We start from the raw sequence: 17,079 nt of genomic DNA on the forward strand, positions 1-17,079 counted from the left end.
CTGGATGAGGGGAGCTGTATTAAAGAAGTATCTGCATTCTTCCATTTAATCTGAAATCTTTCCAAAGCAGCAGCCAGAACACCACTAGTACTGAAGTCTCCGATGTTGCTGCTTTCTTGCAAACCCGATGATTGCCTTAAGTCTCAGATTAAACTTTTTCAACAAATTAGTATAATAGGATGATAGCCTAAGAACCTCTAGAACTGCATGTCCTAGCAGATGGAAATGGGTGTTTTGTAAATACTTGTGAAAAGGTAACAAGCCTAAATAAGAACCACATGCATGATTACTGAGCTTTGTTTTAGCAGAATGGAAACAGTCTGTTCTATTAATATTGTTTGGTAAACTTTAAAATCTATAGAGTTCTGATTTATCTTGAAGACACAACATATAAATTACCACTTCCCCATTTACACCTTGTAAGGAATTCAGTTGGAGACTTCATATTCAAGATGGATAAATGTGAATGTACTCTTCTTTCAGAACCATAAAGATTGATCCTCTAATGTTGAATTCTGTGTGAACCATTTTGATGACTCCAGTATAAATTTTTGGATAACAACTAAGAATGTATTATTTTAAAGCTCTAACACTCTTCAGAGATTATTGGGATATGCCTCCACTCATTTAAAATACCACTTATTTGCATTATTTAAATCAGCAGTGAATAAATTTATCCCAAATATACCAGTCCTAAGCAGTTCTTACTTATTGTCAAACGTTCAATTTTTGAACATCAAAGACAAGTCAGCCAGAGGCCAATTATGAGCTTACCTTATTTAAGCCGACAGTCAAGACTAGGATTTTCAACAAATAACACATAACCATATGCCTAAATAACAAATCTATGTTTACTGGGGTCTGCACTCTGCTGCCAGAGGAATGGAGAAAAATGCATTGGCGATGTCAATGGTGGCGTACCACTTTGCTGCCTTGGACTCCAGCTCGTACTGCAGTTCCAGCATGTCCGGCACGGCAGCGCTCAGTGGTGGAGTCACCTCATTCAATGCACGATAGTCCACTGTCAATCTCCATTCTCCTTCAGATTTACGCACAGGCCAGATGGGGCTGTTGAAGGGTGAGTGGGTTTTGCTGACCACCCCTTGGCTCTCCAGCTCACGGATCATCTTCTGCCCAGGGGGAGGAACCAAGCATTCCTACCTGGATATAATCTGAGATTTGGATACAACGAGCAACTTTATCCACCAAATTCCCAGAGGACAAGAGCTACAGAACCACCACTGGACCTTCAGAGGAAGACCAGACCATTCTACAGGATCACCACTTCAACAGAACCACATCTATCACTTCAACAGGACTGCAGCCACCATTTAATCGGATTGCTACCACCACTTTGAACAACAGGGTATCAGGTTGTATAGTGACTCCGTCAGTTTAAGCCAGTGTTTATTGACTTTATTTTAATTTTCCTATTAAATTGTAGTTCTGACCTGGGATCTCCCACTGGTTTGTTTTCAAACTAACACATATTTTGGCACCCAATGTGTGGTGGTCCTGAGAGAAGTCAGAATTACAATTTTGTATTAACAGAAACCTAGTCACCATTATGCTCAATGTGTTTACATGGGTATTGTACCTTGCTCTCTATATTTTCCTACACATGGGGTATTATTTGCCGTCCATGACACTCCATTTGAGACCAGGGAATGGTACGAAAATTGCTTTATTGGTTTATTATGTCTATTGCATGATAACCTCTGTGGCAATGAACATCATTCGGAATATATACTCAATTTTGTTTGCCTGTCCTAGTCTGGGCTGCTATGTCTGGGGCCTCCCCAACAATCACACCCAGCTCCAAGGGGGAAGAGTAGAGAATGGTTTCTTCCAGCCTTTCAGGCCAGACACAGCAGTTTTTGAAAATATTGAGTTCCTTCTGGGTATCAAGGACAGCATAATCTTGCTGTTAGTTTTGCTTTGTCTTCTCTTTATGGCCTGCACAGTGTACACCATGCTTGGTGTCAGGACAGTGCTTGGTATGGTACAGCATCTTCAGGAAGAGGAGGAGAAAAGAAGCAAAGCAATAGGCACCATGTCTACGTGAACCATCACTAAGCCAGGACAGCCCAAGCCAGTAGCAGTTGCCCCCATTCAGAAAAAGAAATCGAAGAGTATATCAGTCTGCATAGTGACCAATGAATAAGAGACTGGACCTTCACACACAACAGAAGAGACGGAGCTGGAAATCATCACTCGCTCTCTATCCCTGGGTGAGCTGCGTGACCTGCGGAGGGAATTCACCCGCCAGACAAATGAGTCCATCCTGAGCTGGCTGCTCTGCATCTGGGACGCTGCAGCCAATGACACCATTCTGGATGGAAGTGAGGCCAGGCAACTGGGATCTCTGTCCCGGGATGTGGTCATTGACCAGGGGATTGGGAGAACCCAGGAAACTCTCAGCCTCTGGTGGCAACTGCTGGCAAGTGTAAGGGACAGATACCTTTGTAAAGAAGATCTCCAGGTGCACCAAGGAAAATGGAGCACAATGGAACAAGGTACCCGATGCCTAAGGGAATTGGCCGTGCTGGAGATCATTTTTTCGGAAGACGAGAGATTCCTTAAGAATCCAGATGGTGTCCAGTGCACGTCACAAATGTGATTGAGATTTGCGCAGCTTGGACCAGAGATAAACTCCCGTTACCTAGTGACACTGCAATGGAGGGAAGGAGAGGACAAGGTGGAGGCGTTGGTCAACAAACTGAGAATTTACGAGGACACTGTCACTGCCCCATTTCGTACCCATGTCTCATCCGTGGAAACAAAGCTGGCTGAGCACATCTGGAACTTGATTGAAGAGGGCCATCAGAAACTGAGAAAGGAGCTTAAGGAAGGAATTTACCACATCTCGTTAGAACCAACAAGAGTCTCTGCCATTAGGAGCAGACGTCCCCCAGCCAAGGAGAGAGGATACACTCCACGAGGTAACCTCTGTTTTTTCCTTCAGAAGCATGGAGAAGACATGAGGAAGTGGGATGGAAAACCCACCTCCTCCTTAGCAGCCTGAGTACATAAATTGAAAAGAGAAACATCCACCACAAAAAGCTCATCTAGCATCAACGCTGCTCTGGTCTCTCGTGGACAGAACTCCAGATGGTATAGGAACAATAATATGACCTATTCTCTTGAAGGGACCTCAGGAACATATTTACAGGAGGAGAGCAACATGTACCATGACCAGGATTAGAGGGGCCCTGCCTCTAGCCAGGTAGAGGAGAGGGATAATCGGATCTATTGGACTGTGTGGATCCGATGGCCTGGCATGTCTGACCCACAAAGATATACAGCTTTGGTTGACACCAGTGCTCAATGTACCCTGATGCCATCAAGGTATGTGGGAGTGGAATCCATTTCTATTTCTGGGGTGACAAGAGGATCCCAGCAGCTGACCATACTGGAAGCTGAAGTAAGTTTAACTGGGAATGAGTGGCAGAAACACCCCATCGTGACTGGCCCAGAGGCCCCATGCATCCTCAGCATAGACTTATCTCAGGAGTGGGTATTTCAAAGATAAAAAAGGACATCGTTGGGCTTTTGGGATAGCTGCTATAGAGACAGAAGAAATCAGACAACCGAATACCCTGCCTGATCTCTCAGATAACCCCTCTGCTGTGGGACTGCTGAGGAGTGAAGAACAAGTACCAATCACCACAGCAACAGTGCACCATCGGCAATACCACACTGACAGAGACTCTGTGATTCCCATCCATAACATGATTCATGAACTGGAGAGCCAAGGGGTGGTCAGCAAGACTCATTCACCCTTTAACAGCCCTATATGGCCAGTGCATAAGTCCAATAAAGAATGGAGACTGACGGTGGATTACTGTGGCTTGAACGAAATCACACCATTAAGTGCTGCTGTGCCAGCCATGCTGGAGCTTCAGTATGAGCTGGAGTCCAAGGCAGCAAAAAGGTGCATGACCATCGATATTGCCAATGCTGCCTTCTCCATTCCTTTGGCAGCAGAGTGCAGGGCCCAGTTTGCCTTCACCTGGAGGGGCGTGCACTACACCTGGAACCAACTGCCCCAGGGGTGGAAGCACAGTCCCACCATCTGTCATGCACTGATCCAGACTGCACTGGAAAAGGGCAAGGCTCTGGAACATCTACAGTATATAGATGGCATCATTGTATGGGGGAGTACAGCACGAGAAGTGTTTGAGAAAGGAGAGAAGGTTATCCAAATTCTGCTGAAAGCTGGTTTTGCCATTAGGCAAAATAAGGTTAAGGGACCTGCTCATGAAATTCAGTTTCTAGGAGTCAAGTGGCAAGATGGACATTGCCAGATCCTGACAGAGGTAATCAACAAAATCACCGCTATGTCCCCACCTACCAACAAGAAGAAAACTAAGGCTTTTCTAGGAGCCATGGGGTTTTGGAGGATGCATATCCTGGAGTACAGCACAATTGTAAACCCTCTGTATCTCGTCACTGTCTTGGGGTGATTTTATGATCATGCTTTATTCTCTGTCTGCTTTATGCCCAGAAAACAACTGCTGTAGCTTTAAGATGGACGCGGGGGGTGGGGAGCTTTGGGCTCAAACTCTGTTCAATCTCTCTCTCTCCAGCATAGTCGGTGGCTACAGGGATTGTTTCTTCCTTGCCTTCTTTTGCTGAACTAATTTTCACCAACCTAGGCAAGAAGCTTCTGGGTTTTTTTGTTTTTTTCCTTCCCCTGGCCGGAAAGCTTTTCACTGGCAAATCTTTTTGGCAGGTTTTTTTTTTGTTGTTGCTGTTTTTTCTCTCTGGCCCGGGGAGCCTGCGAGGCCACTCTGGCAGGTCCAAACCCTGGAAGGATTGAGCCAGCGAAAGAAGGGGCATTAATCTCCACCAACTTCACCAGCTGCGAGAAGAAGACCCACACCAGAAATCCAACAAGTTCCCAGTCACTTCATGAACTCTGTTCTTCTCCACTCACAAAGATTGGCAGTCACCATCTTTGCCTCTCAGCCAAGTAGCGAGGTGCGGGTGGGGTGTAAGGTTCAATTTTCTTTTTTTTCTGTGCTTTGTGGGTATCTTGCTTTGTTAAACAGTTTTCCCTTTTTTTCACTTTCATCTCCTGGTATCCATTTCTCTCACTGGCAGAAGAAAAGGGAGTTATTGAAGCCCTCTCTCTTTAGAGAAAAACACTCATTTTAGAGCATTCTTCTCCTAGAATTTGTTTCCAAACCAAGACAGTGACACGAAAGAGAAATGATTTCCAGTGGGGCCCTGAACAACAAGTGGTCGAACAAATTAAGCAGGAGATTGCCCATGCAGTAGCCCTTGGGCCAGTCAGAATGGGGCAGGATGTGAAGAATGTGCTCTACACTGCAGCTGGGGAGAATGGTCCTTCCTGAAGCCTCTGGCAGAAGGGATCTGGAGAGGCTCGAGGACGACTGCTCAGGTTCTGGAGTCAGGGATACAAAGGATCTGAGACCAACTGTACCCCAACTAAGAAGGAGATTCTTGTTGCTTATGAAGGGGTTCGAGGTGCCTCAGAAGTAATTGGCACCAAAGCACAGCTGCTTCTGGCACCTCAACTACCAGTGCTGGGTTGGAAGTTCAAAGAGAAGGTTCCTGCCACTGACGCCATATGGAGCAAGTAGATTGTGCTGACCACACAACGAGCCCAGATAGGACATCTTAATTGCCCTGGGATTCTGGAAATTATAACAATCTGGCTCCGAAGGTGAGTCTTTTGGATTGTCTTCTGGAGAAGAGGAGGAACAAGTGACACGTGCCAAGGAAGCCCCACCATATAATGAGCTACCGGACAGTGAAAGACAATATGCCCTCTTCACTGATGGTTCCTGCCGAATTGTAGGGACAAATTGCAAATGGAAAGCTTCTGTATGGAGCCTCACACAAGGAGTTGCACAAGCTACTGAGGGACAATGTGGATCGAGTCAGGTCACAGAACTTAAAGCCATCCAGCTGGCTTTAAATATTGCTGAACAAAAGAAGTGGCTGAGGCTCTATCCCTACACCAACTTGTGGATCATAGCTAATGCTCTGTGGGGATGGTTGGATCGTTGGAGGAAGGCCAACTGGAAAGGCCCCATCTGGGCCACTGAGATTTGGCAGGACATCCCCGCCCATGTAGAGAGGCTGACTGTGAAAGTTCGACATGTAGACACACACATACCCAAGAGTCGTGCTAATGAAGAGCATTGTAACAATGAGCAGGTGGACAGACCTGCTGTCTTGGGGTGACTGTATGATGCCTATATCCCCAAATCGTCTGTTCTGTTGATGTTGAATATTAAATTCTGCAACTTTAAGACTGGTTCCAGGAGTGAAAGGGCAGGGGGAAGAAGAAGAAGTGCAGAGTTTGTTATCAGAGACTGCACTGGCTCCCCCACATTCCTGCTCTCAGACTGTGTTGTCTGTGGTGGACAGAGAGAGAGAGAGCTCTCCTTTGCTCTTGGTTAGTTTTTTGGCTAGCTGTGGCAGAGAAGACCCCTGGATTGTTTTTTTCCCCCTTTTTTCTGTTTTCCTGGAACTGTTTGAACCTGCTTTGGACTGAAAACCCAGAAGAGCACCAGGAGCTCACACCTGTGGCCCACCAGGCCTGGCCTGGGCCGCGGCATTTCCCAGCACCGGAGGGACTGAGAACAGACTGAGTGAGCCGGGCAGCCACGGAAAGAACTCTTCTAAATCTGCCATCTCCTCGGAACGGCGAGAGGTTTTGCTGTTTGATATTGTTCATTGTTGTGTTGGGAGGTGTGTTGCCTGTTGAATAAACAGTTTTCTTTTTTCCACTTCTCTCCAATTTTTTTTTCCCTTTTTCCAGAGGGACCTCATTCAGAGGTTTCCTCCCAAATTTGCCCTAAACCAGGACACCTGCCAAGGTGAAGATATCACAGGTGAATCTCAACTGGCAGCACTAGGGAAAATTATGTCTAACTTGCTGGGCCCATGATGCCTCTGGTCATCAGGGGAGAGATGCAACGTACCAATGGGCTCGTGACTGAAGGGTGGACTTAACTATGGACAGTATCTCCCAAGTCATCTACAGCTGTGATACCTGTGCCGCAATCAAACAGGCCAAGCGGGTGAAGCCTCTGTGGTACGGTGGATGATGGTCAAAGTATAGGTATGGGGAAGCCTGGAAAATTGTCTACATCACCCTTCCCCAAACCTGCCAGGGCAAGTGCTACATACTGACCATAGTGGAAGCCACCACTGGATGGTTGGAGACCTACCCTGTGCCTCATGCTACTGCCCGGAACACCATCTTGGGCCTGGAAAAGCAAGCCGGTAGAGACATGGCACTCCTGAGAGAATCAAGTCGGACAATGAGACCCATTTCAAGAACGGCCTTATCAACACCTGGGCCAAAGAACATGGTATTGAATGGATATATCATATCCCTTACCATGCGCCAGCTGCTGGGAAAGTTGAACGGTGCAATAGACTACTAAAGACCACCCTGAAGGCACTTGATGGAGGAACCTTCAAAAATTGGGAACTCAATTTAGCAAAAGCCACCTGGATAGTCAACACACGAGGCTCCATCAATCCAGTTGGTCCTGCCCAGTCTGAACCATTGCACACAGTATATGAAGACAAAGTCCCTGTGGTACACATGAAAGGTATTTTAGGAAAGACTGGATTAGTCCCATCTCAGGCAAAGGCAAATCCATCCAGGGGATTGTTTTTGCTTAAGGACCTGGTTACACTTGGTGGGTAATGCAGAAAATGAGGAAACCCGTTGTGTACCTCAAGGAGACCTAATTTTAAGTGAAAACTGTGTGTAACGTTTCATTGTGAATATATATATATATGAGTGTAAAGAGGGTATTGATTTGGGTATGATGTAGATGGTAATAGAATAAGGGGTGGGTAATGTCTTAGGTTACAATGTAAGATGCAACCAAAAGTATGTGTTCTATTCCCATTTTCATAAGCTGTTAAAAACAGGTGGGGCAGTGATCTTTATCTCTTCCATAACTCATCCCTGATAACTCCCTCCAGGGGATATCTTCTGCTGATGGGCCATCAAGTCTCACTGCATGACTCATAAAATGACATCAACCCATTGTGAAATGCTCTGCCTAGGGGGAGGAACCAAGCATTCTTGCCTGGATATAATCTAAGATTTGGATACAACGAGCAACCTTATCCACCGAATTCCCAGAGGACAAGAGCTACAGAACCACCACTGGACCTTCAGAGGAAGACCAGAACCTTCTACAAGATCACTGCTTCAACAGAACCACATCTATCACTTCAACAGGACTGCAGCCACCATTTAATCGGATTGCTACCACCACCCTGACCAACAGGGTGTCAGGTTGTATCCTGACTGTCAGTTTAAGCCAGTGTTTTCTGCCTTTATTTTAATTTTCGTATTAAATTATAGTTCTGACTTACAGTCTCCCACTGGTTTATTTTCAGACTAACACACTCCCTTTGAAGGAGACTCAGCAAACATAAGTCAAAAATTTTAGTCTCACTGCTTGCTCCCGTACAGAAGAAACTAAGAAAGTAAAGTCATGAACCTGGTATAGGAAGCTTTATAGAACAAACATAATTACAAAGGCTCCAAAGTAGAGACCAGAGGGCTGCTAGCTGCTGCAGTTCAGAGGAAGGGATTTCCAAGAATCTGAACAGAAACAGCTAATACTATTTAGCAATCTGTCAAGGGACTTTATCAAACTTCTGGTCACTATGCAAAAAATAAAGTCCATCAAGAGGCATGTCCAAATTCATTCAGGAAATAAAACAACCACAAACCAAACCAAAAACAAAACCCCTAAAAGGACTACAAGAATCTCTGACATGCCTTAGGGTACAGCACAATTCATAATCTTCATTTTAGTAAAGTTCTGTTTGTTTTCTTAAATATGACAATAATGTCATAACTGGAGGATGAAATATGATCTTACAATTTTTTCTGCTTAAGAATGTTTGGTAAATCATTATTCCCTGTCAACTATATCAATACAAAAGAAATATTACACTAGATAATAACAAGAATTGAACTACAGCAAATTATAACCAAGCATCTCCACTTTTTTAAAGACTAGAAGCTGTAATTTAAACTCCCTGAATTGTTTTTATAAACAATATGATATTTATTTATCTATGAGAGATATTTTTCTGAAACAAATTCAGGGTTTTATCCATGTGATTGTTTTGTGAAGAATTATAGTTTTGTAAATTCAATTGCTAAAAAATCTGATAAAAACCTGAAGTGTGAATACTTTTCAAATATAAATGCAACACCTAACTTCACAAGAAAAAGGCAACACACTAGCAGTAGACTTAATGAAGACTAATTATTTCATGTATCACATACAGATTAACATTTCCAATCAGTTTCAAATTCATTTGTAGGAACCACAAACTTTAGAAGTAAGGAAATTACTTTAAAATTTATTGGTGAACACTTTTAATCTCCCTTCCAGATGTTGATTTTATTCTGACATCATACCTTGCATTCAAAAGTATTTTCAATTAACTACATCAAGTAACATTTATATAGGATGATAATGAAAAAAGTCTGTCATCATCTTAGGTTGATGTTGGAGTGAACTTAGTGACTATGAGCTACAGAAATGCTGGGCTTAAACTGTTAATAAGCTTTGTTAATTATACATGCTGTTCTTTATCAAAATTTGAATCCATTATAGAGAAGTGACTGTCCCAGAACAAAATAAAGTCATTACTGGTAAGTAATATTATAAATCCTCCCATCCATTTAACAGGTACAATCTAGGGCATATGCTACATGTATATTATGTTTAATTCTTATTTTAGTTCATGCTATAAATAAAAATAAAATACACATCTTACTAAACTGAGTTCTAGTTATTTTCTACACCTCCTTACAAGAGCAGGTTTTTGCACTACCCTATGTAAAGCACAACCTGGATAAATGTGGGAATTCACTTTCATGTTACACAAGAGCACCAAAGGAAAGTAAACACTATTAAAAAATATGCCTTTTCTTTTCAAAAAAAGGTGCTTTTCAGTATTATATTCTTAAAGAATATAAAAGAAAGCAACTTTCCCTAGATAGTTGGAAACACTGCAACGCTTAATTGAAATTTGTCTAGATAGAAATGTCTTCCCCTTACTTTTCTTAAAACACATCTGAACATAAAACAAAAAAGTCTTTCATCTATAGGAACTGGATTTTGTAAATCTGCTTTTTCTTGGGAAAACTACATTGGGTGCCAGTTTCATCTATTACAAAACACTACAAAATGCAGACCTAATGAAAGTTTGTATACACAAAATACATGGCACCCAATTCTCACACCGTCCTACTACACAGAGACATGTTCATTTCTATTTTATACTGTCTTATTTCATGTTCTGGTATTAACTGTAATCTTCAGCAATATTACTATACAAATTACTACACTCATATCTCTATGTTAAAGTAAATAACTCCCCTCTAACATATTTTTGAAAATTAATGGTAATATACTGGCTATAATTACGTGTTCTGTCATTTCATTCATTGGCTACATAAAATTAAATATAAACAAAATATTAATTCTTGACAGTGTTCTTTTATCTCTTTTTTGTGTGACTTCTGGGGGGAGATGGGTCATGGGGAGAAAGGGAAAGTAGCTAAGAACTTTAAAGGTAAGATAAAAAGTTTACTTACCTATAAATGCACTTTTGATTTTGCTCCAGCAGATTCACACTCTTGGGATGGGTGTGTCTGCTGCTATGGGCTTGGAATGAACTAAAAAAAGAAGGGCCCACAGTAGGCATCCAAATGCCCTCTAACTGATCCAATTATTGGAAATAAAGTTATTATAGCTTCACTTCTCCCTAATTCAAAGTATCTACAGTAAGATTCCAAAGTAGATAAAATGGATCCTCAGAGGTAAAATATACAGGGGAAAAAACCCCAAATAAATAAGTTTGTCTCATTAAAAAAAATATTCTAATCCTTTTAAGTTTAAAAAACATATATTAGCCTCATAATTAAATGGTAAGTAATGAATGATTTAATGATTTTTCTTGCAAACACCAGAAAGCAGTGCCTTTTACAAGTAAAAGTAGAGCTCCTTAATCCAAGACAGCTGCATCATATAAAAGTCTTTGAAGTAGCATAAAATCTAACAATGAACACACAATACTATATATGGAAGAACTCAAATTAAAATTTAGCAAATTCGAATAAAAAACTAAAACAATTTGAAAAAGAGTCTCTGAAAGAGAGATGGGTTGCTTTCTGTTTTTTCAAGTAATTTTCAAGATTATCTTCCCTTTTCCTCTTTCTAGAAGACTCAGAGCTCCTTTTAACATCAGTATCTTAAATATTTTTGATTGATAGTATTTGGGAGTTTTAGACAAGCATGAAAGATCTTGAGGTAGAAACCTTGAACCTGTAAATTAATTAAGCAATAAATCTAAATCTTAATTAGCAAGAAGAACTTAATGTAATGTTCTGGGAAAGGTTTAGACTGAAAGTGACAGACTAGTTTTGAATTACTTGACTATAAACAAAAATGTGATTACTGACAGTGATTAGAAGAAAGTGTGCATGGAGCTTCATTATTTCTAATTTCTTTAGAAAGGTATTGTTAAGATAACTTTCCTGTCTGACCATTCAGGAGCCACTCTGGGAGTCACACTCACACCACTAGAGACTGTCACTGCTGGGACTGAAGTCCCTTCATAGCAGGCAACTCCAGTTAATCAACAGGTGCCCCATTTGACTCCCTACCAACACAGACTCAGAGTCAGACAAGTTTCCCTCACCGGCTCAGCCCGAGGCTTCCTGCAGCAGAGTCCCAGACATCTGGTTCCTTTGAGTAATTGAATCATGTTGCAGTGACGTCATAACAGCTCAAGCTGGAGCAGCGGGGAAGGGACCCCAATAAAAGAATCCCTGGACTTTGGTACCCTCACAGTCTGTGCTCCCAATAGTCTGGGGTATTCCTGCAGTCATTTGCTCCTGCTGAGTCTCTGAGTGGCTGGTCACCTGGCTGGCTCTGCAGGTCCTTGTGCCCTTTGTTAGGCAAAGGGTCGGCACCAGTTCACAGCTCTTTGCCTCTGGCTCCAGCCATTTCCCACCACCCAGAGCACAATCTGCATCTCCCACTGCAGCTGCACACCGAGCTATCAGCAGTAGCAGTATTCCTGAACAGTATCCTTATGTACCTAGGCAGAAGATGGTTTACTTCTTGTCGACTTGTGGAAAAAGATAATCCCTTTCTGTATTAATCCTTCTGAATTGCTTTTTTTTTTTAACTCAGTCTGAGTCTTGATAAACAATAGAAGGATCTATCTGTGATATTACACATCCTTTTAAAAAAGAAGACCTAGCATTGATTAACAACATGTATCTGATGAAGGTATAGAGGCCACTGTGAGGGGAGATAATGGGAATTGAAAGTCTGAGTCTTATCATGTTTCACGGACTCATTTGTTCTGAAGCTATTAAACATAATAGATACAATAGACTGTAACTTTCAGTGCCTTGATCTTCAAACTTTTAAATCATTCATTTAATTAACAGACACAGACAAATTACTTGCAAGATTAATCAATACAGAGAGACTTCCTTGACAGAAAAAGCAGGAAGAGATGGATTCTTGCCCTTCCATACAGAGGACAAGGACAAAACCAAATTTTCAAATTTTACACCCCTCTATAAAGATGAAAAGATCATATAATCCACTTAATCCAAAATCTAAATAGATCAAAAGGATACAATAAAAACAGAGCTCTAAAAAGCACTCAGATATGGAGGCAAAAGGTCTATATTCTAAAATCTCTCCTTATGCATATCTGATAGACGTTAGATCAAATCGGAGAGATTTTGCATTAGTGATTTTTGCACTAAGAATTCCTTTTTCAGAAACCAAAGGCATAACAATAAGGTTCCAGAAAAATATGCTGCTCTTCAAATAAGTCAGCAATTTTCAAAAGCCCTGTATTAGTTTCACCTCTGGAATGGAGACTGCCTCCCTACTTTGAAAGACTTTGGTGGGAGCTAAATATTTTTACAGTTTTGTTAGAATTAGGAATTATAAAGGCATCTCAGCATTAAAAAAAACCCAAAACCTTAGCATTGTCTTATGCAAGTGTAATAGTTGTATAAATTTTAGCAAGAACTTCCCCCAAAAAAATCTCTGCCTCTCCTCTGGAATAAACAGTTCCACCACACTAATGGTTCCCAACCTCAGAAAGAACATGTCATATCCATGCAAAGTCTTACTGTTAAAAAAGAAGCATCTGAAAACCTCTGATGAAGCATAGTACTGTATAAATTTCATGTCAGCCATACGAGGAGAGGCTATGGTCACGGCTTGTTCAGCCTGGAGAGGAGACTGAGGTCAGACCTCATCACTGTCTACAACTTCCTCACGAGCGGAAGAGGAGGGGCAGGCACTGATCTCTTCTCTGGTGACCAGTGACAGGACCTGAGGGAACAGCTGGAGGTGTATCAGGGAAAGAGTAGGCTGGATATCAGGAAAAGGTTCTTCACATAGAGGGTGGTTGGGCACTGGAACAGGCTCCCCAGGGCAGTGGTGATGCCACCAAGCCTGACAGAGTTCAAGAAGCCCTTGGAGAATGCTCTCAGGCACATGATGGGATCGTTGGAGTGTCTTGTGCGGGGCCAGGAGTTGGACTCAGTGATCCTTGTGGGTCCCTGACAACTCAGGATATTCTATGGTTCTACAGTTCTACGATTCTAAAAAAAACATGACACAAGAGATCACTAATCTTCTATCAAAACTTGTGAGTACAATTCTACTCAAAGTAATTTATGGAAGACAACAGAAAGTGTAGTGTGACTGTAATATGTATTCCCATGCCTCAATTACAAAAGCAGCAATGCTTTCAAAAGCATTTCAAAAGCATATGCTTTCAAGCAGATTTTACCATGTGCTAGCACCTAGAGTAAGGTCCTTAGAAGGACACTTGCTATGTACATCATCAGTTAGCACTATACATTCCTGTTCTAATTAGACTGAGTGCATGCTATAAGCACGCTCTTTTATTGACATAATGTGATCTGAAGTTACAGTGGATGTACTAAAATGCACAAATGCCAGGCTTTTACATAAATACAGTAAGCAACTTGACAAAAATGAATGGCATATTTAGGAGTTACTGGATATTTTTCTAACATATTCCCATAGGAACAATAGAGGAAGTTTCTTCCTGCAGTCACACCAAACCAAATTACTATAACTAGAACAATCCCTGAGCATATGAGCTTGTAGACATAGTACAAACTTACAAGCAATGGCAAAAGTGTTACCAAAAAATAAGAATCATATTTCTCCAAGGTAAGAATTTTTCAGGAAATCTGTCCCAAGACTGCTAAAAATCCTTTCACTCAATATTATTAATTCATGGCTGAAACTTCAGCAGCTGAAGTGAAAAGAACTGCTGTCTGGCATAGGGGCAACTTATTATCAGTGAATAAATGGTGGTCATTTGTCCCAGTATAAGGCAACAACTCTTGCACCTGATCCACAGCAATTGTAGGAACTCAAGAAGAACTGAGACTTGCCAGAGGATATAGGTAGAAGGAAAGCATGAGGTTGGAATCTTTAATTGGTAAGATGGATATTGAAGAGTGGTGAAAGGGTGAGATCACATTGTATAAAAATCACTTCTTTCCCCAAAAGAAACAAATCAGAGTCTGCCCATGGCTATGCAATTGCGGTTAACAAACTTCACAACTCATGCTCAATATCTCCTGAAAGCCAGAACAAAACAGAAAGTGTGTTTTAGTCTCACTCTGTTTGAAGATTGCTGTGCATCATCAAAACTACAGTGCATTTTTTGAGATGCTTCTTAGCTAAAATGTGCTGGAGAATCTATTCAAAGTACGGACATATAAAAGTAGCTTTTTAAGTAGTAGAAAACAAATTAAAAGCTCTCCATAAATAAACTTAAAATTAGTAGAAATATAAGCAAAGTAACCAATTTCATAATTTCATAATTTCATAAAATCAAAATTAAAGGCAGTAGAGATTTCTTTTAAGGTGAGCACCCATTTTCTTTGTATATTCACAATGTTTTGTAATAAGACTTGATTTAGTTATCAAATGAAAAATACCTAAAAACTTAATCCTTTTAGGCAACTGCAACAAGAACATTTACACACACACAAAGACAACAAACACTCTCTCACTCTATCTTCAGGCATCTTTAAAAACAGAAAAAAAAATATCTTTGAATAGGGAGAAAACTTGTTCACTCTCTGCTGGTTAAACATACAAACTGTATGTAAATTCAGTTGCCTCCATGCAAGTACGTCCAAAATAGACCATTTTTACCTATGAACTTCTAGAATCAGAATTTATGCTGTTTTCCACTTTGCAAATTTTTATTGGGAGTATCTAACAAATTAGCATTATACTATAAAAGATTTTTTTAGAAGCAGTTAAACACAATGCAGAGAAAGCATCTGAAAAATACTTATGCTAACCTATCACTATCTACTTTAAAAACCATATCTTCAAGATTTACATGTGGGTTTGCAACCACTTTTGATATTTCTGAAGGCTAAGACCTTCAAACCAGTTAACAACAGAAAAAAAAGAGAAGTAGGAAAAAAGAGAAAAAATTTTTAATAAAAGGAAAAAAAGTCAGAGGATAGATTGACAGATTGAATGTAATCAGTTAAGACAACCAGTACAGCTACTGAAGTGAAGAGCAAACATTTCACAGCCCTATCTGTTTCTGTGCTAGAGACCATATAGATATATGGTAGATCTCTAAAACTTGGAAAGCCTACATAATAATGAATATTCAGTTGAACAAACATTGGAGACAATATATTATATTACCCAATCATTACAGTGCCTTTAAAAGAATAGATATGATTTTAGTCTAACACCTCCTTCTCATAAGGTTCAAATTAGGATATTAATAGAAATGGCATAAAAGAGCTTCCCTGTATTTTCTTAAATTAGTTAATTTTTAAAAATAATTAATACTTTAACTATCAAAACTTATTACAAATTTTTACTTATAGTACTGATAAGATTTTAGAAACTATAAACAACATCAATTGTATTTCACTCAGTCTCATGGTTCAAAAAAAGGGTAGCTTAAAAAGAATTTTGAAACACAAGACCTTCACTTTCCATCCATTAAGATCCCAAATAAAGAATGCTAGATATTTTAAAAATGCATATATGAGAGATTACAATTCCTTATTTTAAGGGGAATGGTGATGAATGTCGTAGAACCACCTACACTGAATAAACAGAATTGTACTATGTGACAATGACAGGAAAGTTTATATATGGGGTCTATATGCATATATATATACTTTTATAATATATATAGTGTATAAACACACACAATCCTTTTACCTTTATCTTGCACTTCTTTTGAAAATCGCTCCCTTTCAATAGCTGATTCACGTTCTATCCGCTCAATTTCAGCCAATGCATCCAATTCTACTTCATCATATGACGTTATAGCTCCTTGTTGCGAAACCTGTTGCTGTGTCTGTACCACAGGAGTTTGAGGCTGTTTTGCAGCAACTGAAGTGTTCTGTTGTAAACCAGGCACTTGTGCCTGAAGGAAAGCTGTCTGTTCATGCTGCAGCAAACACTGAGCAGTGTTTAATGGGCGATTAACATCCTGTGGAGTAACGGGTGTTTTAGAAGTCTGTCCTGGGTACTGCACCTTAAAAGGAATATCACCCTCTGACACACTGCTGTTTTCCAAACCAGAAAGCATATCATCCTGCTGGTCCATATCCGAAGATCTTACACGAGACAGTCTTAATGTAAGCTTAGTGGAGTCCTTGGAAGGAGAGCTAATGATATCATACATTGCAGCTTTTTCAGTCTGGTCTTTTTCATCCTTGCCTAACTTCATTTTCTTTTGTTTCTTTTGCTTTCTTTCTGGAGAATCTAACAATATGTCTGGGGGAACATCTCTAGGTGATGAATAAGGTGGAGGTTGAGATTGTTGGATTAAAGGTTGTCTTGATCCTAGAATAATAATTCAGAAAAACTGAACAGTTATGTTGTTCCATGTTTATATAAAAACACACTAAATATAGCCTACATAAATTTAATATGTATTTGTACATATATCTGTGTTCACAAAAAGTCTAAGTGAGAT

General features: G+C 40.5%; 1 protein-coding gene across 5 annotated transcripts in view; it reads right to left on the minus strand.

Annotated features, from left to right (window-relative positions):
- LOC148220021 (nipped-B-like protein) overlaps window positions 1–17,079 on the minus strand; it is a 167,515-nt gene that overhangs the window by 69,096 nt on the left and 81,340 nt on the right. For 4 of the 5 annotated variants that reach the window (XM_088155481.1, XM_088155479.1, XM_088155480.1 and 1 more), the window contains one exon: window positions 16,317–16,946. The exons of the other annotated variant lie outside the window; for it this stretch is intronic. In XM_088155481.1, the coding sequence (XP_088011607.1) occupies window positions 16,317–16,946 (630 nt within the window). The remainder of the gene's footprint in view (window positions 1–16,316; window positions 16,947–17,079) is intronic. 5 annotated transcript variants of the gene reach the window in all.

This window comes from Sturnus vulgaris, chromosome W (genome assembly GCF_052056855.1).
Source record: "Sturnus vulgaris isolate bStuVul1 chromosome W, bStuVul1.hap1, whole genome shotgun sequence".
In the NCBI taxonomy this organism is placed as follows: domain Eukaryota; kingdom Metazoa; phylum Chordata; class Aves; order Passeriformes; family Sturnidae; genus Sturnus; species Sturnus vulgaris.